General features: G+C 36.4%; 2 protein-coding genes across 2 annotated transcripts; both read right to left on the bottom strand.

The window, feature by feature from the left end:
• Positions 1-850: 850 nt before the first annotated feature.
• On the bottom strand, positions 851-12,741 carry LOC115447236 (cuticle protein 3-like). Its single transcript, XM_037439061.1, has 5 exons — positions 12,627-12,741; positions 3,238-3,292; positions 2,505-2,772; positions 1,848-2,078; positions 851-1,567 (listed from the first exon to the last, which is right to left on the bottom strand). The coding sequence occupies exons 2-5, from the start codon at positions 3,244-3,246 to the stop codon at positions 1,473-1,475; spliced, it is 603 nt and encodes a 200-aa protein (XP_037294958.1). The 5' UTR covers positions 3,247-3,292; positions 12,627-12,741; the 3' UTR covers positions 851-1,472.
• Positions 12,742-14,504: 1,763 nt separating this feature from the next.
• Positions 14,505-21,487, bottom strand: LOC115447255 (cuticle protein 3). The gene is made up of 4 exons (XM_030174251.2): positions 21,383-21,487; positions 19,650-19,845; positions 18,177-18,404; positions 14,505-14,709 (listed from the first exon to the last, which is right to left on the bottom strand). Exons 1-4 carry the CDS (start codon positions 21,389-21,391, stop codon positions 14,594-14,596), a joined length of 549 nt encoding a protein of 182 aa, XP_030030111.1. The 5' UTR covers positions 21,392-21,487; the 3' UTR covers positions 14,505-14,593.
• Positions 21,488-27,744: the final 6,257 nt, after the last annotated feature.

Genomic DNA, 27,744 nt, shown 5'->3' with positions numbered 1-27,744 from the left:
AATTCAGTTAAATTTATTGCTGATTTAGATATATTTAGATCATTTTTTGCAGAGGTAGTTATTTAATATTAGTGGTATGTCTGTGTGTTACAAACAAGGTAAATAATACTTCATAGTAGAAGACGTACACAAGCAAGCAGATTACCAAATAGTAAGTGATAAACGTTATCTAACAGCATTTTCAAACTAGTTTAAATCTACTTCAGTTTAATGTGATAATGAGAGACTATACGTCAATTATAATGTCATAAACATAATGATGACCCTGTAATCATGAGTACATTCAAATTACACAATGGTATAGGCAAAGAGCCTCGTAACGCGTACATAAATTAAACGTAACCAATAAAAAGTATTTCTGTTGTAATGTAGTTCCGTTAATGACCGCCAGAGGGCAGCAGTGCTCGTGCAAATGTCACTGGGTCGCGCCTAAGCGGAGCGCGGTGGAACACAGCTGTTGCGTCACTAGTTTGCGCCGGCGCAGGTCGCAGGGAATGTTCCGATAATATATTGGTATGTGGGAAGAATTCTGAATTATGCTTATTAAATTGAAAGACCCTCATCGGATTCACAGCACTGGTTGGAGTTTAGTTGGTATAATGATTTTTCAACGACAGCTATAATAGCGGATTTAATTACTTTTTTTGAGTGACGTTAAAGTATTTTATATTATTTTTGGAAAACCGCGATAGATTATAATCGTCAACATCAAGATGACAGGCCAAACCATATGCAAAGAAGGAGACTTATAGTTTAGTACCAGATCGTGCATCTCTAAATACAGATTATAATTTGGCATAAATAGTATGAACATAACTCATATTTTTGTGACCTTAAAGAATAAAACAAGTATAACAAAATAAACGTATATTTTAACATTCACAACAATCAAATATAACAATCTGAGATTACAACTAGATATAGTCACGGCTCATATTAGGTCGTCATGGTGTCGGCAGACTAGTATAAAAGCGCAGTGAACACTCAGGTGATTCAGTCTGGCTTGGTCGCTTCGACAGGTAGCATTTATGGACGCTTTGCGACCAGGGTCTGAATTCTCTATGACATTTTGTATTCCACGGGGATTTTCTGTAATACTCTAAAAGAATTAATTGTAATAGTCGGGCTAAATAAATTACAATGTATTTTTGAGTCATTAAAAAACCCATTAAACCTATAGTTAAAAAAAAATAAATTTAAAGTTCGTCACATTGGGGGCTAACTCTCTATTTAATATCACACATAATTGACTTAATATCATTAAAATGTTGATCATAATATTTTTATTCCTAATTGCCACAAGTAATATTTCATAACCAATGTCTCGTATTGATTTTGAAACAGGGAATCGCAGCCACCGTGAATGACTGAATCACATTTACCAGACATAGACCATCAACACACAATAACACAGACCATTCAGATGCAATTATTAAATAATAATATGATTATAATTTAATCTAGAATGATGATCATTTGTGATGGTAGCTGCTGGCAGGCGAGGCGGCGGATGCGTGAGGACTGGCGTGCTCGTAGCCGGAGGAATACTTAGGTTCTTCGTGATGACCTGTAAAATGTTACTGTTTCATTACATTTTCCAATGCTCTTAATGGTAAGTGGAGATGAGTTCAGATAGTCTCGACTGTCGAGATATGAATGCCACTTGCTAGTCGGCACATTTATGATGGCCTGATTGAAACCGGATGTAGTACATAGGCTGATACAGCACGCGACACACTGACATAGGACATTACGACGTATAACACTGTGTGAACGATGATCGTCATGGCGGATACAAATATTCTACCAACAGCTAATTAAAAACAAAAATAATTTATTAACGTTACCATCATCATATACCCCGGCGGCCTCATCCCTAGCATTCTGCTCCAAGGCCTTCGCAATAGCCTCTGGCACGGGCGGCGGGGTCGGCAGGTGTGCGCCCTGGACTCTGAACCCGTGCTCATCCGCCATATACGAGACGGAATACTCGTGCCCGTCATCTCCCGTGTAGGAATACGCGCCCTGGGCGGTGTGGCCTTTGCCCTGGTCGACACCGGCCTCTTGGACTTTAATGCCTGGAATATAAAATATACTTTTAGCCATGCAATGATTTTATATAGCAAAATTACAGTGGGTCGGGTGGTAATTTTTATGATGAAAAAGTCTTATTATCACCCTGTCTATATTATAATAAGACTGGAGATTTACCATTGTGACATTGATAATTTAATATATGTAATAAATTGGTTATTTCATTTGGTTTGGTTGGAAGCTTAATATATTTAATAGGTTCCGACTTTCCGCAAAGGTCAAAACAACGACTGTAGCATAAGTTGCGAACGCCCAAAGCTCTCACCCGAAAGTCCGGTGTGTTTGTATAACCGACCAATGTCAGGCTAACAAACGTGAGTCACGTTGAAAAAAAATCAATCATTATAGTAACGGACGCTCAAGGGCAGATTCTTTTTCTAGAAAAGTATTTAAAAAATTTGTTCGATTACCATTTTCAGTCTCATAAGCGTACTGATAACCGTGTCCATCATTTTCTAATATAAAGCTTAAGATCTTTGCAGTCTTCTCAGTTGCAGGCCTGCTGTGGTACGCTGCGTCAGCTGCGAAAGTCTGTGGTTGGTTTGAATATAAGCCATGCTGTTGGTACTCGAGCGCTGATTGGTAGATTTGTGCCGCATTGTCGTAGTTCTCTGCACGCTGATTGGTCAATATCTGGCCAGCGGAAGCCGCGGCGATTATGGCGGTGAGGGGTGTGAGCTGAAAAATGATTGATGATGTACGAATGTGAACTAAACAATTATTGTTGTTTATGAATGAAGCCGTTTCATATTTGAATTGCTGTTATAATGTTAAATTGCTTACTCTTAAAATGATTATCGTTTCTTTTAGTTTTTGTAATTCTGTTTTTTTTTCGATTACAAAAAATATATATTGAGAGTAATTTTATAGTAATATTATGGTGTGTAATAAAACGTCGCAGATTTCTTTCCTATGAATCGTATAAACAGATTTATCTAAGGTTTTTATAAAATTTCAAAATAAGTAGATAAAATCTAAAAAAAACAAGAACGTATGTTAGAACTTAAAACTTTTTTTGGACTTTAACAATAGTTTGTCCATGACATAGTATTGAATTAATTCATATTATTTTTTTAATTTAGCCCGCAAATGAACCACTAGTTTCACAAATTTAATTAAATTGATAAAAAATAATGCACGTACGAACTTCATGACGACTCTCCGAGATGACGCTGGACACCAACCACTGAGCGATGAGCTGACGAGTGATATCTAAATTTCTCTGTTACGTATATAAGTAGTTTATAGTTTATATAGTAATCACGGTTGTATGAAACCGCGGTGGTGTGTGAACCACCACACAAACTGCGGACTTGCGAATTTTTATTTACGAATTTTTCTTCACCAATACACTGTACTGCTATGCTTAACATTAAAATCAATAAAGTAGATATAGTACGAGATGAAAAAATATTCGTTGTTTATAAAAAAAAATGCACTAGCATATTTTTAACGATAAATTAGATTTAATGATGTATCAGTTTTCGACCATCAAGCTTTTAAAAGGATGTCGGCTACTAGACGCAATAAAGTTCGTTACCGGGTTTGAAGTAGCTTTTAGCACTAATGCATAAAATAACGTAATATTGACGAATAATTTTCCGGAATGAAAATAGTAGTGATATTTACATTTCAGAAGATTTTTATAACCTGCATCTGTCATTCAAGATATTGGATCACGCAACTGAAAGTAATCTCTCGCCTTAGTCTATGCATTCGTGCTGTACAGTTTTTATATGCTAGAAGGAGCAAACGAGTAAGTGAATCACTTGACTGAAGTTATTACCTCATCCATAAACATCGATAGCACAGAACGAATCGGTGTGTTGCCCGCCTTTAACTAAATCTTTCGCGAAATGTCCAAAGTCCATACAGTCAGCATGTATTAGGAGTATGTGATTAGACAGCAGGTGCGAGAGTGCGAGTGAGGTGCGAGGCGTGACGTAACGTAGGCAGCCGCGATAACGAGCCTCCTCCGCTGTGTGCACAAGTGGAGCAGATTTTGAACACGCCTATACACTAATAGACACGGCATAGTTTTAAACAGTATTTTTTGCGTGTTAAGTTTTTAATAAAATTAATGGAAGCATTTATGCGTTGTCTGCTTTTACTTAACTTTTTTTGAACTAGTAATTTTCAATATAAAATTACGATATTTATGAAAAATTATTTTATTATTGACTATTGTACATTTGAATTATGAGATTGGCTCACTCGCCTGACGGTAAGTGCCATTACAATGCATATTGTCAGTAATAAACCGCGCTTAACATCGAATTAATAGACATCGTCCCTGTCGATTCATTTGTATATCTCAATAAATGCCGACTCATCAATACGTTATCAATTACTCATCGCGCGCATAATGAACTTATAAACACCGTGTCATCCTATCAATACTGCATTACGGTCGTTATTTGTTACTAGAGATGTAATCTATTGCATTTGCGGAAGTTGCGATGTGGAGCACACAACACTTCTAAATTTATTATTAGAGGCGACAAATGACGAAATGACATGATGAAGATCACCACAACACTTGAACACAAAGGGAGCTTCAGTGACTTTTGGGCAATGTGGTACCTGCACCATACTCGTTAACTAACCTAGATAAAGTTGTGGCTCAAATAATATTTAAATAAATTAAAATACATTTGACCCGAATAGAGCTGAGAATAATATTAGATATAAGTATCTAATATCAGCTCCATTCAGGTCAAATTTCTTTGCCGGTATACAAATGTATTTTTGTCTATTTACAGTAACCTGTAAATCAGTCCAGGAATTGTTTTATAATCAGTGCATAGAATTTTAAACATAAGCATTCAATATGTTAACTTATAACAAACATAGAAACATCTTAAACCCTGGTGCATCTATATATTGTGATCTCTACATTTTGTGTTGTGGCTAATCTTCAGCTGATGTAATAAAAAGAACAAATGATACAGTTTCGTACTGATCCTGAGCGATGAGTCGAGGTCAAGGATGAACATCAACATCTTAACAAATACGATTATGTTTAAGATTCACTCTGTAAATGCATACAAAAATATTTGGAAGAATATATTATTTGATTAACGTATTATTATCATCATAAAAATTATGAAATCACTCTAGGACAGCTAGACAGCCGATTTGTTTACAGCTGAAAGAGAGCGTAGACCTGAGTACTTGATACGAATATCAATCGATACCTTCTTGCGTATTTGAGAAAGAGGGTCATGACAGACAGACCGACGGACAGTCAAACAATAAAGTGACGCTGTAAAGGTTTTTGTGAGGTACGGAACTTTAAAAAAACCTAAACAGGCCTTGCCACGAGCAAAATTGCGTCTATTACTTAATGTAAATCTTCTAACAGCTTGTAAATGTAAAATAAACTACGTAACGATGCATTTCCAAATGGCCGGCGTCAGTAAAGGCTGTTAATGTCGAGTAACCGAGCGGCGCGCGGTTTACTTAACCGTCAGTTATCTCCGCGCATCACAATTTCGCGGTTTGCGTACTCGCGCATTCTTCAATTGAAAGTTTTAACTATTTTAATTAACTTGGCGTATTTTATGAGATATTTTATTTTAAATACTAGTTGTAATATTGCTTTTTATTCCTGGCATGACAAAGTTATTTAATTCTGATGTATACTTCAAGTATAAAGTAGGCTAATAATGGTTATTAACCCGTCATGACTTGTCAAACAGCTACGCGTGTGACGGAAAAATAACCTTATTATGTAGTATATAAGGTTATAATCCCGTGACACACGCAAATGTCATGTAGCTGTCTTGGCTCGCCGGCGAGCCACGAGAGACCAAGAGTATAGAAAGAAATCTGATGTCCCCTATCCAAGCTGGATTGTTCTATACAAAAACTAAACTTTAAACTTTGAATTCTATTCAAATGATATTAAAGTCTAAACCTAGACTTATTCGAAATACTAATGAACACCACAAATAATTATCATTCCATAATTATTATGGATGGCACCTTGTGATACGCTATTATATAACAGTCCAGTGAACCCACGGCGAAATATTGGTGAAGAAAAACACATCGAATTATAAATTTCATCATAAATTAATCATTAACTGTTAGAAGCGTTCAGAATACAATAAATAACTCAACAGCAAAAACAACTCGACATAACATTTTTATTGTACCGCATTGTGTTCGAAACTCATCGCCACTCGGAGATGTCAGTAAACCAACAATTATCCGCCGAGTTATGACAGCGGCGGCAAAAAAACAATAAACCGTCGTTTCATCAGACATTATCCTGTCGATCTTAAAATAGATTTATTACAAGTTTAATTAAATTTGTTCAAATTGCATGTTCGTGGGAAGTAGCTGATGTAGACTTGATTTTGACAGCTTCTTGTTAATAAAGGATCGTGGAAATTTTAAACAAAAGGCAAAGAAAAGAAATAATCATAGCAATAATTGTTTATTAGAAGACGTGAGGAGTGTCGGTACGTGCGTTTACATAAATGAATAATCATAAAGAGTTGTCCCAGGCTGGCTTCGCGTAAAATCATAGCATTTTAATATTAATAGTTTATAGTGGGACTTTAATCTAAACAATATCAGTTTTATTAAACTTGCCGACGATACTTAAATTAGCTTGTAATTCATCAATATTTGGCTATAAGGAAGTATAGGACATTGCCCTGTGGCGTTTTCGCTTGAGCGCACACGGACGCGCAAAATATTATGAAATAAACGTGACGCAGAATCGTGCAGTCGGTTGTCAAAAATCGCTGCCTCATCCTTTACCGTCAGTAAAGGGCTACAGTAAGAGTTTGCCGGCAGTTATTAAACTGTCAGGTAATCGTAATAGGCTAATACTTTCACAACGTGGAGGTATCAGAGGGCAGACTGTCAGTCAGACAATGTACTGCAAAAATAGGAAACCTAAGTTGATGCAATTTGGTGTCAAGTAGATTGTATATCTACCTAGTCTTGCCATAAATATTGTAATAAAGAAAAAAGAAAATTGTTAACTGCAAATAACATTTATTACTTTTACAGTGTGTCAGTTTAATACATAAATATAAAACAATTAAAAATATAAAAAGCTTATTCGAAGTGGTCTCCATTGGCTGCAATACAGTCCTTTAAACGATGAGGCCAGTTATCAATAGAAGCACGCACTCTTTCCATGGGAAAATTCTTCACTGCCAATCGTATAGATTGTTTTAGGGACTCCAAATTATCATGGCGTTTAGAGCAAGCTGTACTCTCTAAAACTGACCACAAATCATAATCCAGCGGATTAAGATCGGGACTAGACGACGGCCAGTCTTCAGCTCTGATGAAGTCCGAAACGTTCGATTCCAACCAAGACTGCGTGGACCGAGCTTTATGACCCGGCGCCGAGTCTTGCTGGAAGGACCATACTTGGTTATTGAACATGGTGATGTTAAGGGGCTTAACTACCTTCTCAAGAATGGTATCTTGATACACTTGTGCCGATGTTTTGATACCTTTTTTCACAAAAATATGGCTCAGTCACTCCTTCATAGCTAACACCCCACCAAACCATCACTGAAGTCGGATAATGTCCACGTTGCACTCTGTCGACTAATTGGGAAGCTTCCTTAGAGCTTTGAGCATAAATACGGTCATTTTGTTTGTTAAAATGTTGCTCAATTGTAAAAATTTTCTCATCCGTAAACAAAATTTTTCTGTGACCTCCCTTTGCGTACCGCTTCAGTAGTTGTTTCGATTTTACCACCCTATTCTTCTTTAAATTATCAGTTAAGAAATGGCCAGTGCGTCTCTTATAGGCTGCAAGTCCTAAGTCATCTTTTAAAATACGCGACATGGTTCTAGGTGCTATCTTCATTTCCCGAGATAAAATCTTTTGCTTTCGGACAGGATTTCTTCGAATTCTTTCCCTTACTGCTTTGACCACCTTTTTCGTACGAACACTACGTGGACGGCCAGATCTTTTCTGTCACAAACAGAGGAGGTCTCATTGTACCTATTAATAGCCCGGTACACAAACATTTTACTAATACCAAGTGTATGGAGAGTTTTAAAAATTGCATTTGGCTCCATACCTACTTTGTGTAATGCTATCACAGCGATTCGGTTCTCTTTATCACCCCACACCATTTTAATATCGCAAAATATTTTACAATGTATTGGCGCCAAAATGAGAAAACACAATGAACAATCGTATAAAAATGACAGATTCGAAATTCAAATGTAATATTTTTTTATAATTAAGTGTAACAGTATTTATGGCCAGACTAAGTATACTTCTATGTCTATTCTCTATACTATTATATAAAACTATAAAGCTGAACCACTAGTTCGAACTGAAAAAATATTTTAATGTTGGATAGCCCACTTATCGAAGAAGGCTATAGTCTATATATCATCACGGTACGACCAATAAGAGCGGAGCACTAATGAAAAATGTTGATAAAACGGGAAAAAATTATGACTATTAAGAGATTACGTAGCGTGCGCTACGTAAACTGTTAAAGTAATGTAATAATAATGTATAACGGAATTGTTCCTCTTAAAAAGTTATAAAAATATATTATAAAACAAAGACTTGTCTGTCTGAACGCGATAAACTCAAAAACTACCCAACGAATTTCGATAAAATTTGGTCTGGGTTTAATTTGAAACCCTGGGGAGTACATTTATTTATTTAATAGGCTACTTTCTATATAGGTAAAATACATAGCCTGGCTTTTGTGACGGAAATCTGTATCCCGGCAAATTTTGTGAAATGTGAAAGAAGAGTTACATATTCATAAATGTTTTATTCCAGGGCGGAGCGATGACATATTAAAAAATATACAAAGACTGACTTGTACAGCAGTGGTAAATCTAAATGTAAAAGCAATTAATTACACAAGATAACATAAAGACCTTTATAAAGCGCCTGATGGATATCTCACGACACAGTCACAGAACGAACACTTAGGCTCGACCTCACTACGACAGGCAGAATTGTGGAAGCGCATGAAGCGAATTAACTCATTCACGCAAGTTTTTAAACAAAATGTAACTCCATGGCTTGTGTATAGAGATATATTATCAATAAACGTTATTATTTAGTATTTTAAACTTTACTAATCATTGTCATACTTATGATTGAAGCTAAATACTTATTGTTTAAGTATTTCAAACATTTTATTAGTTATCATACTACCTCAGTTGTAGTAGACTGCCTCGGTGGCGTAATTGTATTATATACTTGGTACGACTAGTCTGAGGTTTCGGTTCGAATCCCGGCTCGGGCAACGTGATATTTTATTTCTGCTTACTCTCAGCCCGAAGTCTGGGATTTGTGCCCGATGTGGCAATAGGCTCACCCCCTATTGCAGCATAGGATGGAACACCCTCGGCGATAAGTGTGTACACTTGTTGCACCTCTGCCTACACTTTCGGGGATAAAGGCATGATATGTTTACGTGTGAGTGTGTGTGTATAAAAACGTTTTGGATCAGGTTTTTGTGACTGATCGCGTGCTCTATGCCAACCTACCCTAAAAGCCATGAAAAGCATATTGAATAACCATTTAGGTCCGACGTGAAACACTGGACCAAATAATTGAAGGAAAGAAATACATTTATTGCAGTACCTCACATTAAACATCATTTATAAATAAACAGAATTTATAATATCTAATTCCGCAGAACAACTGCATAGCATTATTACGTTGTTTATCAATTCAAGCATCCAAATCGAGATGCCATTTTGGATGTCACATAATAGGATAAATCAAAGCTCACAATAACAATGCAATAATTACCTTTACAGAGGTTTGGTGCGTCGTGGGCCGATGTAATCTCACATTATGAAGCTATTAATTAGTTTGTCGCGAGACAATGCATATCAAGGCATCTCTGTTCACGAACAGGCGCCGAGACAAATGGTTTCGATTAATATAATCAACTAGTGTTGCCTCTACTGTTTCACGACTGCATGGAGGCTTATTGTGCTTAATGTATTGATTTAAATAATTCAATACTGACGGTAGTGGTTGTGTTAGCGCAGGCCGTGAATGGCGAGGTTTTCTGATCAATTTTCAGGTATAATGAGTGAAATACATGGCTGGTTGATGACATTGAAATATAGTTGTGTCGTGTCGTGGTAAGCTCTGTAGTTATTACATCATGAGACGAAAATCAGACGATAAAATATTAAATGAATTACTCAGCTAATTAAAAAATCTGTTAAGAGTTCATAATATGTGAATGTGTGACGTGGGTGGGTGAAAGCAGCCGATGTGTTTTGCCCCAATACCTAAACATCAGGAGACTGAAATGTCTTTACCTTTGGCTAGAATTATCATGGGCTATAAAAAATAGGGAAATTGTTGAATAACTCCCTCCTTTTACAATTTATAGGCATTAAACATATCAGCCGCGTCATCTCACGTTTGCATCATCTTCTTTTGATTTCGCAGAGAAAAGGCCTTACTACCACCGCCCAAGATTCTTGGGTAGTGACTGAGCGATTATTTCTGGTCACCGTGCCTTATGAGTCAGCGTTGAGCCGCCCTGACTTGATGTTAGCATCGGATGACCGTCGGACCGAGTCCTTAACCATATATACAACCCTATGCATACCAACTGTAACTCAGCGGTGACCCACTTTGACGCATTACTGGACGACTGCGGGCTTCCTCCGACGGAAATATCTCCTCCCCGCGCCATGCCATGTAGTGCAGCCCGTCTCCTGTTCTGTCCTCTTTGGCATTGACGGCAGCATGAGGCCTACCTTCCATACTGCCTTCCATCCCAGGGACACCACAATGTGCTAAACATGCATAATGTGCACTAACGGCGGACAGCTCGCTGCCGTCCGCCCACGACCCCCGATAGCCCGTGTTAGTCTAATTTTACGACAGGTAGGAAATGCCGTGGTGGAATTCTGCAAACGCCCCCAGTCCAAAGGACGGATATTTGCATGGCCTAGTATTAAACTTGTTAAAATGATTTATTAATTAAGTCCGACCGTGTACAGGCATAAATAAACAAAATGGATCATCGGAAGTGACAGTTGATATCTTACTGACAATTAAATGATTAATCTAATCGTGTAATCGATGATTTTATAATTTCATAACGCATTATATACTGCAGCAGATAGTTTACACCACATGTTACATTCCGTTGCCCTTTAGAATACAATCTGCGACAATTATGATATTCTTACCATATAAGAACGCTGCAGGTAATTCTAGCACGCTGGTATATTGAACTTGACAAACCCTTGAACTAATTTATTACAAGACAATAAGGTAAATAACTACATAACACTTAGATTAATGTCGATGAAGATAAAATGGATGTGGCGTTAACTTTAACGTGAGTTCGCACATTTTATAAACACAACAGTTATTAAAGACTACTCTTGCACTAATTTATTGCCGAATGTTTCATTCGGTTCAGTAGTAAATCTGAGTCTGTCGTGTTACGTGTCGTGTCGTAGGTGACTTGCCCGGGGCTGCAATTTCTGTTGCCTCTATCAGCTCAACTTCTATTATTACGAAAATGAAAAAAGCGCGACCAACAAAGGATACAATAATTGCATATCTGACCTTTATATCGGGACACGCGCTTAAAATGACGGTATGCATGTTATAAAGAAAAATCTAAATTTGTGAATCAAATTATAAAACGAATTACTTACGTTTGTCATGGAATGTTACTTAAACAATGCAATAAAAAATCTATATAAATATAGTATTAAGTACAAACTAATCCTTTATAACCGATAGTTTCAATCAAAAAGCAATAATCCGCGATCAATAGGAGCCACGCTGCCATCGCATTATCGGAAGTCAAAGCCGCGACCTTTGGGAACCCATTTATAAACGATATAATGAAGCTTCAGCGGTGATTAATGACACCTGTTGCCAGATTGTGGACAGTTAATGACAAACTATTAGCTGCTGATTGATGTCACCCTCCGAGATACATTTTTTAGATGCGAATAAGTGGGTCAACGGATGGTAAATCATTGCATGATCATTTTATTTAATTTTATTACTTCACGGAGCGGCGATAACCTAGTTGGTTGTGGAACGGACTGCCGAGACCAATGTCCGTGGGTTCAAATCCCAAGAGCACACACCTTGTCGCGAACCCTAAATTTTACAGGTAAGCGAATTAGTATTTATTAAAAATATCATAATATATTATTATCTTTACGTGCGCGTAACAAAAGCCACTATAACATTATTCTCCTTATATCGTGCTAGCATACATAGGTTAGTGCAAATTTATTTCATTGGCTTAGTGAAGGCAGTTTAAGCCGGACAGTGACCGCAGTGTGCCTAATTTATAAACGTGCACTCGCTCCGGTGACCTCCGACCTCCCCTTATAGTCACCCCCTAACCCATCATCTCTCTGTACATACGTACACTTCTGCCGCAGCAGGGTAATCATATCAATTCATGTCGTGGTAACGACTTAGGGACACACATGTTATAGAAAACCAATAAAGTATAAAGTAATATCATATTATTATAAAGTCACCTTAAATACATTCTAGCACTTACCGGTAAACTTGAACACTAACACACTAGGTACACAACACAATATCATACCACTAAACTTATTCACTGGCGACTGAGAACAGAAAGCAGCCAATATTATGTAGAAAATTCTCAGACAGTATTTATCTACCCACATCATTCGTAATAAAAGTAAAATTCTTCGTACCCACAATTTACATCCATTGAAATATTTCGCAGTATTCCGGGACACACCTCTTTTCTAAAATTAAGTAGGTATTCTTTGTGAATTATCGCTTGTTTTAATCGTTAAGAAACCTGCATACCTGAGAAATTCTCTATAGGAATTTCGAGGGTGTGTGAAGTCTACCTATCTATCCGCAAAGTCAGTAAAGTAAAGTTTAAAGTCAGAAATTGCATAAAATGTCACCATAACTATACTTTGTAAGAAATGCGAGTCCATTTCGTTCTTAAACATAAAATTAAACAATTGAATTTGCCAGTGCTTTTATAATACTGTGCATAATATCTATAGTTGCTTTCAAAATCTCTTTTTTTCTAATTATTGTACTAACTTGTTATGAGAGCTATATTTAATTTCGTTTTACATATCTCCGATTTAAATATCGTCTAGTGATTAACATGAATAATATTTTATAATTTTACTGAACTTTTGAAAATTAATAAAGTAGTATAAAGTAAAACAAAGATAATATGTTCAAAGTAATGTACCATTTAGAATTATGTCACTGAGATCATATCAAACATATTATTATGCTTTTGAGCCAACTTTGTGTTATATACATTAAGTATTTTCCGTATTCTTTTTACAATTAAGCTATTATCTGTAAATATTTATTCGCACAATTTAAATGGTATAAAGAAAATTATTACGTATTTTAAGACTTAACTGAAATTTATAATACAATTAAAAAAATACAAGCATTATATTTTTACAATATTGTGTTATACTTACTTTGACGTTTTGAATATATTATGATGTGGATATTGTTTCACTAATTTCATAATGAAAATACTACAAAAACGTTTAATTTCATACATTTCCTTCTAAAGTATAATACATCATTTTAATTTGCAACCAACGAGATGCACAATTTAATAAGGAATATATTGATAATGTAAAATTTCCAGAGACCTAAAATTTTGAGCAATTATTAGTAAATCTTTGCATATTGCGGCCTTCATAATATTTTTCCAGGTTGTAAGCGGTCATTACTACTATAGTTACCTGTTCATTTAACTGAATATATAATTATGTTTTTTTATTATATAAATTAGGCATAGTTATTGGATGACGGGACGGTGCGATCTATTGCGTTGATATCGGAAAGCAATTTCTGGTGATTAACCTTTACAATTTAATCTTAAACAAATCTAGCTTAAAGATAATAACATGAATTTCAAAGTGTGTAGAATGTCTAGCATTTTGAGAATGATTATTATCGAAAATTTTACGGTGGAATTAATTATTGTCGGGACAGGTTTGGGGATGTAAAAATAAAATAAATACCTACAATACTTATTTAAAGTGTTATGGCGTTATTAAACATTAAAAGATAAAATATAATAAACTTCTTTAATAATGATTTACAAATCGCCTACTAACGTATATGTGAATACATAATGATATGTATCGCTTTAGTGTAAGAGGTGATTATGTATCTCCGTAATACGACTAATGTTTTAAATGTTTCAAATTCTTTGTCCGGTCTTTTATTCAGAACTAGGTGGTGTTCGCGGCTTCATTCGCATGAAAAGCCTTTCCCCTTACAAAAGTCACAAAATTACTGCGGCGATCCACACCGCCTTCTACACACACTCGTTTTGTTCTCATACTAGTGTCCAATACCCTGTTTATGCTCGTTAAATACTAAAACCTTAAATACGTAATAAAAGAATAAATACAAAATGTAATCATTTATTAAGATCACTGTGTACAAACTTATATATAGAGATGTAGAATGGCACTAGCAGGCGTGTGTGTGTCGTGTTCAGTACTTGTTGTAGTAGCGGCGGTGGAAGGGCGGCACGAACCTACCCGGCTGGTACGCGTACTGCGCGCGCGCAGCCTCCACCAGCGGGTTGTACTTCGCGTCGTGGTAGCTCCCTGGAATAAAAAAAAAAAATAATATGAATAAGATATGAAAGAAACGAATATGCTATCCACTGCCTCGATGGCGGAGCTGTATTTCATTCATAATACCATTCCCCCCGAATTCTGGGTCGGGTAAGAAATATTGTATTTTGCTTAATATAAGCCAAGAATCAGGATATTGTGCCCGACATGGCACTTTCGCCCACTGTCATATCAATTGACAAAACATTTGTGGCGATAGTTGGGTGTACAAGAATACTTCCACATACCCCTTCAGGGATAAAGGCGTAATGTCTGTTTGTTTATATTTTTTTTAATATGCTATTATGGTCTGGATTATAAAATTATTGACGATCAGGTGACTGCGATGTGTTTCCATTTTTTGCAGGAGTCAAAAATTATTTATGTTTTAGGCCTATGACCCGCTAAACTAGTCCAATGTAACTTGATAAACAAATCAAGCTAGATCTGTTAGCCAATACGGAATCTAAATTCAGATAAAGATGGCCCATAAGCCTAACAGAAGCGTAGGTGTCATTACACTTAATGTCATTCAAAATTTAAAAGTTTACCAAAACTGGACAAAATTACCGTTTATTATTATTTAATTGTAAACTTGAATGGTTTAAATGCTTGCCGCTGGTTATTAAACAACAACGACATGATCATCTTAAGGTCGGACAACAGCAAAATTCTCGTTACAATGTTTATTTTTAACCAAAGAAAAAGCATAATATGGCAATACGAGTTTTATGAATGAATGGATGCTAAAGTTTCGGGAAGTAAACAGCCGGCACAATTACCTACAGCACGAAAGGCATCACTCGACACGCGTCCAATCGTATTTACTTCACTGTATTAAATTCAAGCGTAATGTCCTCACTGACCTTACTCCAGCTGCTCGTTAATAAAACTTTTATGTGTTTTATATTACAATATCACTGTGTTAGCAGAAGAGGCGTTGACCAGTTTGGATCTCACATGAAAACTTTGTATGCCAAGCAAATTGTGGAAACGTTGCCTAGCTTTTAAATAGAATTAAGATTTTGAAGATATTTTTTGCTGTGCATATACGTTGCTTTATTTCACGCTCAATTAACTACAACTATCATCATAAGATCAGTAAATCAAAATATTAGCGGATGTTCATCTTGCAGATAACAAACCTACCCATTTGATAATCAGGCGATAATTTATCAAAGCTGAAATGTTGGTACATAGGATGATAAATTACCTCTTGGCAGAAAGCCAAAAGGTTACTGGTATGGATTATCGATAACTAGATTTACTATTTTGAAAATTATATATTTCGCATCTTAAGGGGACACTAAAATATAGATACAGTGTTTCTTATAAAATGATTTCATTGCGTCATTCAAAATTAAAAATATACAAAAATCTATTTGATATAAAATCATGCTCTTTAAATCTCTTTCAACTATCAAACAACTATAAAGGTTGCGTGGCATACGCTATGACGTCATACCCATAACAATTTGGGAGTGCGAGGGAGATGGCGAAATAATTGCACTAAGTGCTTATTTTAAATATTTGTTTCCGTTTTTCGGTTTTGGTGCTATTTCCTTATGTCATTTGGGATTGAAAAAATGGACACAGAAAACCACCATAAAAGGTGTAATATTATTTTTTATTCAACATTTAATTTAAGAAAATGCACAGCCATTATTCATTTATAACGTTATTTACATCAAGTAGGGCGAAAGGGGCAAGCCCCGTCTTGAGAGGGCAAAATGCCTAAGCTGTGACACTTTCAAAAAGTTGAACAAGAACTAATATTCTACACACGCATGTTAGATGCATGCGTAGTAAAAGCAGATCCAGACATCATCACCTCTTGCCCCAGTTGCGCGCTGTTTCAAAATTGGCGAAGATTAAGCGTTATAAATGATATCTGTGACAAGTGCTCGGAGCTGGGCACTCTTTATGCGTCAATTATCGAATAAATTATATTTGCATAATGTACAAAGCATTATGCGTGTATGATTAGTGGCCTAAATACCGAGAATCAAAGCGGTGGGCGCGCCCAAATTACCAGCCTTCACGACTGCGCCGCTCTTTGGTAGGCAGGAATGTTAGGTGTGTGAAATGGGACATGAGGATTGCAACATAAATGATTTGAACATTAGGGCACGCATTATCTGGTACAATTAAGACTATCTGTGAATTTTTGTGACGCACATACTTCGATATACAATATTATTATGCAACGGGTCATAGTCTAGGTAATTATTTTATAAAATAATGTGGTCATGCTGAATGAATGTTTAAATCTTACCAAATTATAATAAAGACACTAAGTTATGTTTGCGGGTCCCCATGGAAAAGGCCTCTTGTGAAACATTTCATATTATAGTATAGCAAAACTAAAAATATTTCAGTTCAGGGGCTCTAAGGATTACAGGCTATAAACATACTTTCAAATCATACTTCTTTATAAAACCTGTAGATAGGTTCCTTGTTTCGCCACCATGTAAGTCTATGCAATTTGTCAGAGGTTACCGCCTAGAACTGATTACAGCATGTTGTCTCCTGATTACAAACTCATATACTATCGATATTGCTTTAATGCGTTCATGGATTACACATCATCCCCGAGTAGCCGCCGCACCTGCCAGCGATTTAACACTAGATTCGATTTCCTTCTCAAAAAAACATTTTGTTTCTGACAGAAACTGAGTTCACTGTCTAATCATAAATATAAACTCGGCAAATTGAGTCAAAAGCATATTTTTTTTGCCTTAGGATTAAAATTATTCTATGAATTTATTTAATTTATGAAACACAATATACAAATCACGGACACACGAATCACCCCTTTATTCTCGAAGGGGTAGGTAGAGGTGGAACTAGGGAACCCATTTTTCATCACATATATTCCCTCACATAATGTGATAGGGGACCGAGCCTATCGTCATATCGGGCGCAAATACCAGACCCCGATCTGATACTGAGTAATAAAATCAAATATAACTGCACGACCCAAGATTCGAACCCGGGACCTCAGAACGGGAATTGCACGACTCTGAGGTAATATACAAAATGTATACAGTAATATACTATGTATTGTATCATGATATTATCAAAATCTAAATATACAACGCCTAATTTCGCTGCGATGACGTCATCACAGGGTAAATAGCATCATTACCGCCCTTTACATACTGCGAGTTATTGTGCCTATTCATGATTCACTCGGAATGAATAAAGATAACTCATAGCTAATGTAGTAGTCTCTGTGTGAGCTACTCTTATTTGTATTCAAAACAAATTTATTATTCATCCGAATCATGAAACCAACACTGCTATTCACATTTACTCCTACATTTCATTCACTAAGCTCTTAGATAATTGTTATTATTATTCCGTTTTGATTTTATCTTTGTGTAGAGCCAGCTACAGGAAGTTAATTCCAAACAAATTATTATTGAGAGAATTTACGAATTGACAGTGACACTTACCGTCGTCGAATACGCCAGCGGCTTCATCCCTGGCGTTCTCGGCCAGCGACTTGGCGATGGCTTCAGGGATGGGCGGCGGCGTGGGGAGGTGCGCTCCCTGTGGCTGGAACCCGTTGGCGTCGGCCGTGTAGCGCACCGCGTACACGAGACCGTCATCGCCCGTGTACGAGAACCCGCCCTCCGACTGGATACCGTCCGCCTCTACTCCCGCCGCGTCCGCTTGGATACCTGCCGAAGGGAAGACTCGGTGAGAACTAGTGTCAACAAGTCATTTTTATTTTTATCGAAGCCCGACAAACTGATTGCACTGCACCTGATGTAAAGTAAAGTGAAGCCCATAATCTCCACCGACATGATATAAAAACATTTCCCTAGCTGTTGGCACGGCTATGCCGGCCTGACTTATAGCTTCTTCATGCTGCGCTTGAATGACCCCAAGTTGTAGAAAAGACTTTTACGGTTTTGCACGTGTGGGTCTCTTTTAATTGCAGTATTTTGGCACAAGGCTGTTAATGGGCGAGTATCATTTTATGGTAAGTTATACCGCCTTTGACAACCCACAGCGATGGGAATGTGGGCGTTGACTGCTATGGAATGGAATGGAGATATTTATATATTTACTTGGGCCCTGGATGACTTGTGTTAAACTATGTACATAATATAATTTTCGTGATAATTTTTAAGTGCATAGTAACAATGTATTGAAGGTTTCATTCGAATACTGTTAAGAATAATTATTTATTGTAATAGTATATAATATAAATGGCCGCTCCTTATTTGGGACGCGGAAATCCCAACAAGTAAATCATCTTGTCTTGTATTAATTGTTAAACGTTGCTAAAGAATTTATATTGGCTTTTCCTCAATGTAAGTCGAAGTGCGGAGTATTCTTTTGTTAATTTTGTTAATAATTAAATACTTATTATTTTACGAGATAGTCATAATCCAAGTATGATGCTCATTGTCAATTGGTAGTATAAGGAGTTGAGTAAAACAGTGACCGCGGTTTGATTTTTGGGAAATGGGGGGTTAATACTCACATTTTGTATTTTAAGTAGTTATAGTGCTGATGCTAGTATTCCAACTAATAACGGATAATGCGAACTTTTATTTACAATGTGTAGGTATCATCACTGCACTGACATTGATGCGATGTCTCAAAATCAGCATCACCTCACTGGTATTTTCTCTATTTTCTCTCCTGCTCGAGCGTCCTTCGACTAAAGTAATATTCCTATCAACTATTTCCTCTAATCCTCAATTTATTTAAACACTTTAATGATCTGTTTTATTTTTTTAATGTAATAAAACATAGAATACTTAGGTTTTTGCTATTATTTCGAACATTTTGGCTCATTGCTTATAAACAAAATAATAATTCATAATAAATTGTTGCTATTTGTGTAGATTTTAATCAAATGTTTGTAAACTTCATTAGCGATCCTTTAATAATAAAAATATAATATGACTCACCATTCTCAGTTTCGTAAGCGTATCTGAATCCCTGGTCGGTGACCTCCGAGTCGGACCTGATGATGGCGGCGTTCTTCTCGAGCGAGGCCCGCGGCCTGGTGTCGGCGTAGTACGCGGGCGCTACGCGGAACTGAGGCGCGACGAACGGCGGCAGCGCACCCGCGGCGCACGCGCCCACGATAGCGGCGAGGATGATCTGCAAAGAACCAAATTATGAGATCCATCAAGTTTGGAGCATCCGAAAGGTTCGCTTAAAGTTCCAGTAGAGTTTATTGTAATAGACCTTTTACCTAATATTTTAGTGTAAATCGTGAACCATGTTGTACAGTTTCTGAGATTATCCGACACCTTGGTTAGTTACTCTTACACCTGTGCGTGTTGTAGAGGATAGTTTAAGTATTTTTATAGTGTTCCATTGTAACGCGCAATTATTTAATAATAAATATAATTGAAATTTACGAAATCAGCAGCTCATTTCTAAAGTTAAAATTGACTGTTAAAAATTAAATCTCAAGAATTTTTATATTTGTAAATAATGACAGATTAAATTATAACTATTATTATTGTGTCCGTTTCGAATTCGTTGATTGACAATACAATACACATTTCATCAAGAACGTTAATTACCTTTATTATTATGAAAATGGTAACAGAAATTAAAAAGTGATATTGTGAGTAATAAACAATATTGAATTATGGTTTCGATGATTTATGAGGGAGTGTGATGTGAACCTTGCGGCAATTTATAGGGAATTGATTTTATTAGAGCTCTTTTGTTAGTAATTCTATTTTAATTTATTCGTAAATGCGATGACGCCTCATAGATTGCGTCTAGGAGCCACTGGTATGTTCGATTATCATCATTTAAAATGTAACTTTTCCGTGATCAGAAACGTAAAATTTGCAACATTATACACAAATCTGAATGATGTAAAGTAACAAGAAAATACCGTTGCCTCATTGCTCTACTGGCAGCGTAACTAAACAGTGTAATAGTTAAAATTTTAGGGACCATCCCATAGTCACACAATTAGAGACTAGATTTCAATAAAAGAAAGATACTACAAAAACAAATATTGTTTAGGTTTAGGTATAAGAAATGAAATAATATTACGATATTTGGAAACGCAATCCCCAAAAAATAAAATAACAATAACTTGGAAACACTGCAAATATTATATAAAAGTAACTTCAAAAATGTCATAATTCAATAAAACGTGATAAACCACGAACAAAAAACATCACGACGTAAAAGTGAACACAATGAGAGGTTCGGGTCAGTGGGACTACCGACATAAACAAATACACAACAAACACAAACTGGGCAAATAAACACTCGATAATGTTCCTAAGGGCTAATATACGTGATAGAAACAGGGGCTGCTCAACCCTACGATTCACAAAAACATTTTAGACCGATTGGAAGACTGATTAGTAGACCGAACTCGGCGGCTACGTTCAATGAATTACGGATGTCATGGATTTCCGTAACTCAGCTCCGCTCTTATTACTATAATCCCTAGGGGGAGTAGGAGTGCGACTAGTGCCGAACTTTATCCCATTCCAAAATATACTGGACAGAAACCCTATCGGGAAATTCACGTTGATTTAATAAAAACAAAAATTCACACTTTCAATTTTCCGACCTGGACTTCGAACCTAGGATCAGATTCGCGGGCTACGGACGCGTTCACTAACAAGACGAGTATTATATGATCGTGATGAGCACGTACCAATTTCATGTTGCAGCGGGTGGTGTCGAGGGAGGAATGTCGATCAGTGTGCCGCGCGCCTCTTATATACGTGTCTGCGAGGCGGCCCTCAGTGTCAAGGCCGGAGGAGTCGCACCTCCGCGACTCCGAGCTAGAATCCTCGCGATCGCGATTGCTCTGAACTTGAGAACATTTTTTTTTGTTTTATGAGGTCTAGTTTTAAAGTGCCCAGTGGGTACGTTCACTGTTTGTCGACGATGTTATTTTTAGATTTCCTATCTTTAATTTTATGTTTTTTCCGGATGTGAACTAAATGAGACTGAAATAATTTAACGGTCGACGTAACTTAAAATATTGTTTTAATTAAAATGCAATAATAGTTTGTGCATGATTGTATATAGACTTGGGTTTCAATCTTGCAGACGTTGTATGCGGATATCCCAACAAGAATGAAGAATGAACGCTGAATGGCTTGAGACTATAAATATTTTATTTAAAGAGATGTGACGCTTGTATGGAACCTTGATTACATTGGATCTCTGGCGACTTCTGAAGATACCTAGTAAATTAGTAGCATTAGAGAATATCAAAGTTATAATAGTGCGTAACTAATTCCCATATTTAATAAAGTATATACTTATTACTAGCCTGGTTTCTAAAACCAAGATTTTGAAAGCACGTTCTTTAATCCAAGAATCTAAAATATTAACATTTACCTAATATTTTAGTATAAATCGACCATGGTGTACATTTTCTGTGATTATCTGATATTTCATTTAGTTATTGTTACTCCTGTACGTGATGTAGAGAGCTTTTATTAGCCCAGAGGCTAATTGATCATTATTATAATATTACGGATAGTTTAAACAATGTTTATGTTGTCTTAAAAGTTTTTAATTTAAAGCATAATGATTTAATTGTAATTGAAATTTAAGAAATTAACTGATTTCCAATGTTAAAGTTAACTGTCAAAAATTAAAGCACAAAAAATATTTTATTACTAAATGATGACAGATTAAATTATAATTATTATTAAACTGTCCGTTGTATCTAAAATATTTATTTATAAAATATAAATTGTTTAATGTACAATTTTAACGTTTAAGTGATACTTAATTCGAATTACAATTTTAGACATGGTTCTCAGCTTCTATGTAAGCGAGGTCACTTGTAGGCAGTTAACCTTTTTTGCGCTGAGCTGGTAATTCGTCCTAAATCAATGGCATGAGCCGGCGCCGTCAGTAGACGTGTGAAAAAGTGATTGGGGGAGGAGCGACAGTCGCCCCTCGATGTTGATGCGGCGACGTGACGACAACCACGCAACCTTACCAAAGTATCAGTAAAACACTAATGGAGGGATTATGAACAATATCGCATGCTCGCGTATTTTAGGTCCTACTAATAATAATATTTCCTGCCAGAGTATTTTCTGTATACGTGAATCTGCAATCGTTTCACCGACGGGTTAGGCAGAATTGCAAATAATTGCGCCTAGACGACGGAGCTTCGCTCGTGTGGTAAATGAAGAGGGTGATATTTATTTCGAAATAAAAATATATTTAACATAAAATCTATGCGTTTTCATAACAAAAGTAGTGCACAGATTATGATTGTATGTACAGGGAGTCAAGTCTGAGATATCAACGGTTTACAAAGCAAAATATTATTATACAATACGAAGAGACTTATTTGGTGTTTTTATTGACGTCATTTTTCGAACAAATCCTGTACATTTCCTTAATCCACATAGGTATTGCTTTAAAAAATATATATCTAGAGACGAACAAATACCGCGGGAAACCAAACCGAAACACCTCTCATAAACATACTACCACTGAGTTAGAAGTAATTGTATCAATGCTATTGGTCAACATTAAAATTACATTTTTTGTGTACACCTGCTAGAATGAATATAAAGACGGAACCTGAGTTTTTTCAAATATTACATTTAAAGAAAAACGTTCAAAGATTGCGCGGGCGATGTACTTTTATTTTCATTTTGAAATCGTGTAAGTAAGAACTGAATGTATTGCAAATGTAATGCCCCAGTAATAGTCATTGTCATAACTATGTTGATAACTGCAACAATACAAACATGATAGGCAAATTGTCACGATTAGTGTGCCACTGGGACCGTCGTTATAAAGATAGTTAATAACTCATATACTGCTGCTTGGCGATAGAGATTGACAAAGCCGTAGCACCTATCCAACTGGACTTGGCCATACGAAGGTCCTGGCAAAGTAGATAGTAGGTCATACATGCATAATGTATGTCATATCACTTTATACGAAATTATAATCAGCCGTAATAGTAGGTATATTAAGAACCAAGGTGTCTACATCATTATACTTGGTTCGGAAAGATTTTAATTTAAAGATCTGTGTGCTTCGTAAACAATATGTTCTCTGCGAGGACTACCTTTTTGTGAACTACAACACGATGTTAGCATAACAGTGACTTAAGTATATAAAAGTGCAACATAGTTCTCGAACTACGCTGCGAGCTTTGCTGTAACTGAAACCACGGTGACGGTCTGTTACAATAATGAATTGTATTAGCATAATATTAAATATTGCGCCTGTAACTCATGTCTCGCTCCGGTGGAGAAAAGTAACTTTTATAACGTCGTGAGTTACATGGGGGTTTTGTTTATCGCACTGATCTAGTACTTTACGATAATGTTGCTTTATATCGCTACATATTTATATTGTAGCGTCAATGAATATACGTACAAAGATTCTAAATGTAATACGTTTCGCTAACTTAGTGTTTAGTGAGCATCAGTTCGTTTATTGCTACACATATGCATTCCTGCAATGTATGTAAGAGCAACACAAATTTACTTATGTTATATTTAAAGATAAAATGAATAATTTAGATCAGTGTCGTCGTGAGATGATTCTAATTCGTAAACCATTGAAGTTATGACGATATTACACAAGCGCGGCCTTTCATCGGTCCCGCGTCCCGCGCGGTTGCGAAAATCGGTCTATTTCAATCGATAGGCTATAAAAATATAACCAATGTAGGTGTTCATTATAATTTAGAAAACTTAAAGCACACACATCCGTGCCGAGCCCGGGACGAGGCAGGGCCGGGCACAGAGATCGGTGGAGACATTTTATACACGTGACTTTACACCGGAATTTTGTTATATGTGCGTTGTCAATTGTGATGTTATAATTTATTAGGGCCTTCAGATAAGAGAATTGATTTAGATAGGTACCAATCAATTTATATTCCCTGCCGTTATGTAGAGTTATTTAGTAGTCTACCTCACCAAATGGTAGCTAATGTCTTTAAATTAACCACACACTAGGACAGTCGACAAAAAAGTATATCTTTGCTCGTAACTGGCATGGTGCGGCACAGCTATGTAAAATTGACTGCGTTTGATAAGACGCGCGGCTCGGCGCAGCGCGGCGCGACAACGGAAGATTGATGACACGTGAAGTAAGAGCGCGGTGTGGAAACTGTGCGCTACTGTGCTCATACTCGCTGTTATTATACCAATTGAACCCACAAACTAATTAGCCTCATCTGCGAGTTGGTACACTAGACTCCGGACTACTTTCTTCGCTTAGAATAATGCTACGCGACACAAAGAAAACTCGATTAATTTTAGTAAGTAACTAGTTACATATCATAATTATATTAGGCAGACTGGCTACATTAGACCCGATCTTAAATACGGTGTAAACGAACTTAAAAAATCGCATCACATTGACTTCATGCGGTCGACTTACTCAACTGCGGGAAGCTTCTGCAGTCAGTTGCCGCCCACACACGGATACACGCCATCAGCGAACTTTACCCGACATCTGACACGAGGTTGAAAGCAAGAATGCACGGAGTTTACAACATTCGTTCAGTGTGATGGAGCCCTTACGTTACCAAAGGCTATATTAGTTACCTTATATGGAAGGTTTTATTGAATGTTTGTAGCAATATGTAACCTCTGGATATAATTTGACTCTGGCTTCCACGTGCAACTTTTCGCGATTATACGTCGAAAGAAATTTTATATTGGGGTTCACTTAACCTTAACTATGTCTTTTTATTATAATTTGTTTATTTAAGAGAAATAGTCCCTGTCAAAGACAATGTCGTTAAGTACTGTATTTACTTCCAACAAAGATGTAAACGTCAAAATATTTTGAGAAACTTTCGCATTTATGATGTCAGTATGAAATAAAATAAAGTAAGGCGTATTTTCCCATCATCGTGGGGACTGTGCGACGCACTTTTTCGTAGATGTTGCAGGAACGTTTTTGTTGAGTAGTGACAACCGGCTCCGTGCGCATGCGCCGGTCCTCTGCCTTACCCCCCGATCCACGGCCTGTATGAGATGCCACTGTTCTAAGGATCATAATAAGTACTAGTAAGTTACAATATAATAAATATATTGACATACATATTGAACATATTTATTTGCTATAGACGTTATTAAATAATTTTATCTTCGCACTTCTTGCGCTAGTTAGCGTTAGGGAAGCTAAAATATTATTATGTGTAAGTTTGACATTATAAGTTCTATATTATGATCAGAGATCATTATGTTATAATTTATAATAATTACGCGTTATTTGCCCAGAGGCGCCGTAGACTGCGAAATTAATGAGTTTGAGACCGAGTCAGTTACTTGGAACCCGACCCAGGACATGCCGACCATCGTGTGTATACTACAACCAAATTAAATGGGCAATAACTCTGTAGCTCATAAGTAATTTAACAAAAGATAACACAGGCAGTCCGTAGTTTTAGTAGGCCGCTTACTGTTTCAAAATTACGAGATAATGTTAGGTTAATAGTACATGATACAGAATTATTTTTCATCATCAACCATAGCTTATTTCCCAAACTGAAAAGTCGAAATAGAAACGCACGATTCCGAAAAGTGAGGGACAAGTCCATGGAAATAAGAATTTCTTGTCATGGCTGTCCATAAAGTCGCATCGACGCATCTCTGACTTCCGCCGCGCTACTGGAAACTTACGATCTACTGCAGTAACAATATACGAGAACATATGCTGCCAACAACTGCGCCACGACATATCGCCGGTTGTTAGTGACCGGCCTAAGAACCCAAAACAGAAGTGGACAGAGGCCTCGAAAGTAATGTTAAATCCAATGACGAAAACTCATAATTCATACGAGATGAGTAACAGCAGCAGATCTAGAACGCGGCGAGTAATTATGAGCAATCGAATCCACAATTATCCGCGGCGGTTGTGAATATTTTCGTCTCTCGGCACAAGTACGCTGTACTCATTAACTCATCAACTTTATTTCATATTTAATAATGTGGTTTTTGATCGCTAATACATGAATTATTGATTTAAATTTGATTGCTGTTTTTATGTTTAAGATTAATGTTTTTATAAATTATATTATAGAGACTTCCTAGTGTACTAGACGTCCACTTGAATATTAAATATGGATTATAATAATGAGTATCTTCACAACTCAACTAATCGATAGATCGATACATATTTGAGGCTCATTTCGAACAATGAACCATAACTTGTGGTGGAACTAACAACTTTATGGTACTTGTTACTGGTGTGGATCGGGTGGTTTGATCTGTTCGTGGAGTAATTAATATATGACAGCTCTTATTCTTGCTTGCTCATACTTGTATTGATTATCCGATAAACATTTCTACATCTATTTTGTGATTACATTTTGAAAACAATTCCTAATGCTCTGTCAAATGTAATGAAAGTTTTATACATTAAAACACAATATTTTAACTCGGATGATGCGCTCACTGATACTATCATTTCATAACAATAATGCCTCAATTACTCAAACACACATTGAGTGAGAAACAGTAAGGTAAGGTCTATGCCTCCTGTTTGAAAAAATATCAAATTTCCATCAAAATATAATCTATACTTATAATAAATCTGTAGAGAGGTCAATTCTGTACATGAAATATATTTCCAAAATAACTATCAGGGGGTGATTAGGGATCGATACTGATGCCAAAAATACAATTAGTAAAATTTTTGTCTGTCTGTCTGTCTGTTTGTATAACCGTTATAGAAACAAAAACTACTCGACGGATTTTAACGAAACTTGGTACAATTATTTTTCATACTCCTGAGCTGGTTATAGTATACTTTTCATCACCCTATAATTAATAAGAGCAGAGCAGTGAAGGGAAATGTTGGGAAAACGGGAGAAGTTACTCCATTTTTTAAGCTTCCGTCGCGTGTGCAACCTTAATGGTTAAAGCTACACAGAAATCATGTATGACGGAAATGTTCTCCTTAAAATTATATAAAAAATATCCCATGACAGCATACGTCTATCTTTTATGGTTGACTCACAATAACACGTGTAACTCCTGATAGCTTAGCAGTTAGAAGCTTTCT

The sequence above is a fragment of the Manduca sexta genome, chromosome 16, assembly GCF_014839805.1.
Source record: "Manduca sexta isolate Smith_Timp_Sample1 chromosome 16, JHU_Msex_v1.0, whole genome shotgun sequence".
Lineage (NCBI taxonomy): Eukaryota > Metazoa > Arthropoda > Insecta > Lepidoptera > Sphingidae > Manduca > Manduca sexta.
Note: the sequence above shows the minus strand (reverse complement) of the source record. Positions and strands in the feature narration are given on the sequence as shown.

Bases quoted from the DNA above. Each gene is read 5' to 3' on its own strand.
- LOC115447255 (XM_030174251.2), bottom strand. The intron at 18,405-19,649 runs GTGAGTCATATT...TCCCTTCGGCAG, and splicing joins CGCTTACGAAACTGAGAATG to GTATCCAAGCGGACGCGGCG. The intron at 14,710-18,176 runs GTAAGTGTCACT...TTTTTATTCCAG, and splicing joins CGCTGGCGTATTCGACGACG to GGAGCTACCACGACGCGAAG.
- LOC115447236 (XM_037439061.1), bottom strand. The intron at 2,079-2,504 runs GTAATCGAACAA...TTTATATTCCAG, and splicing joins CGCTTATGAGACTGAAAATG to GCATTAAAGTCCAAGAGGCC. The intron at 1,568-1,847 runs GTAACGTTAATA...AACATTTTACAG, and splicing joins CGCCGGGGTATATGATGATG to GTCATCACGAAGAACCTAAG.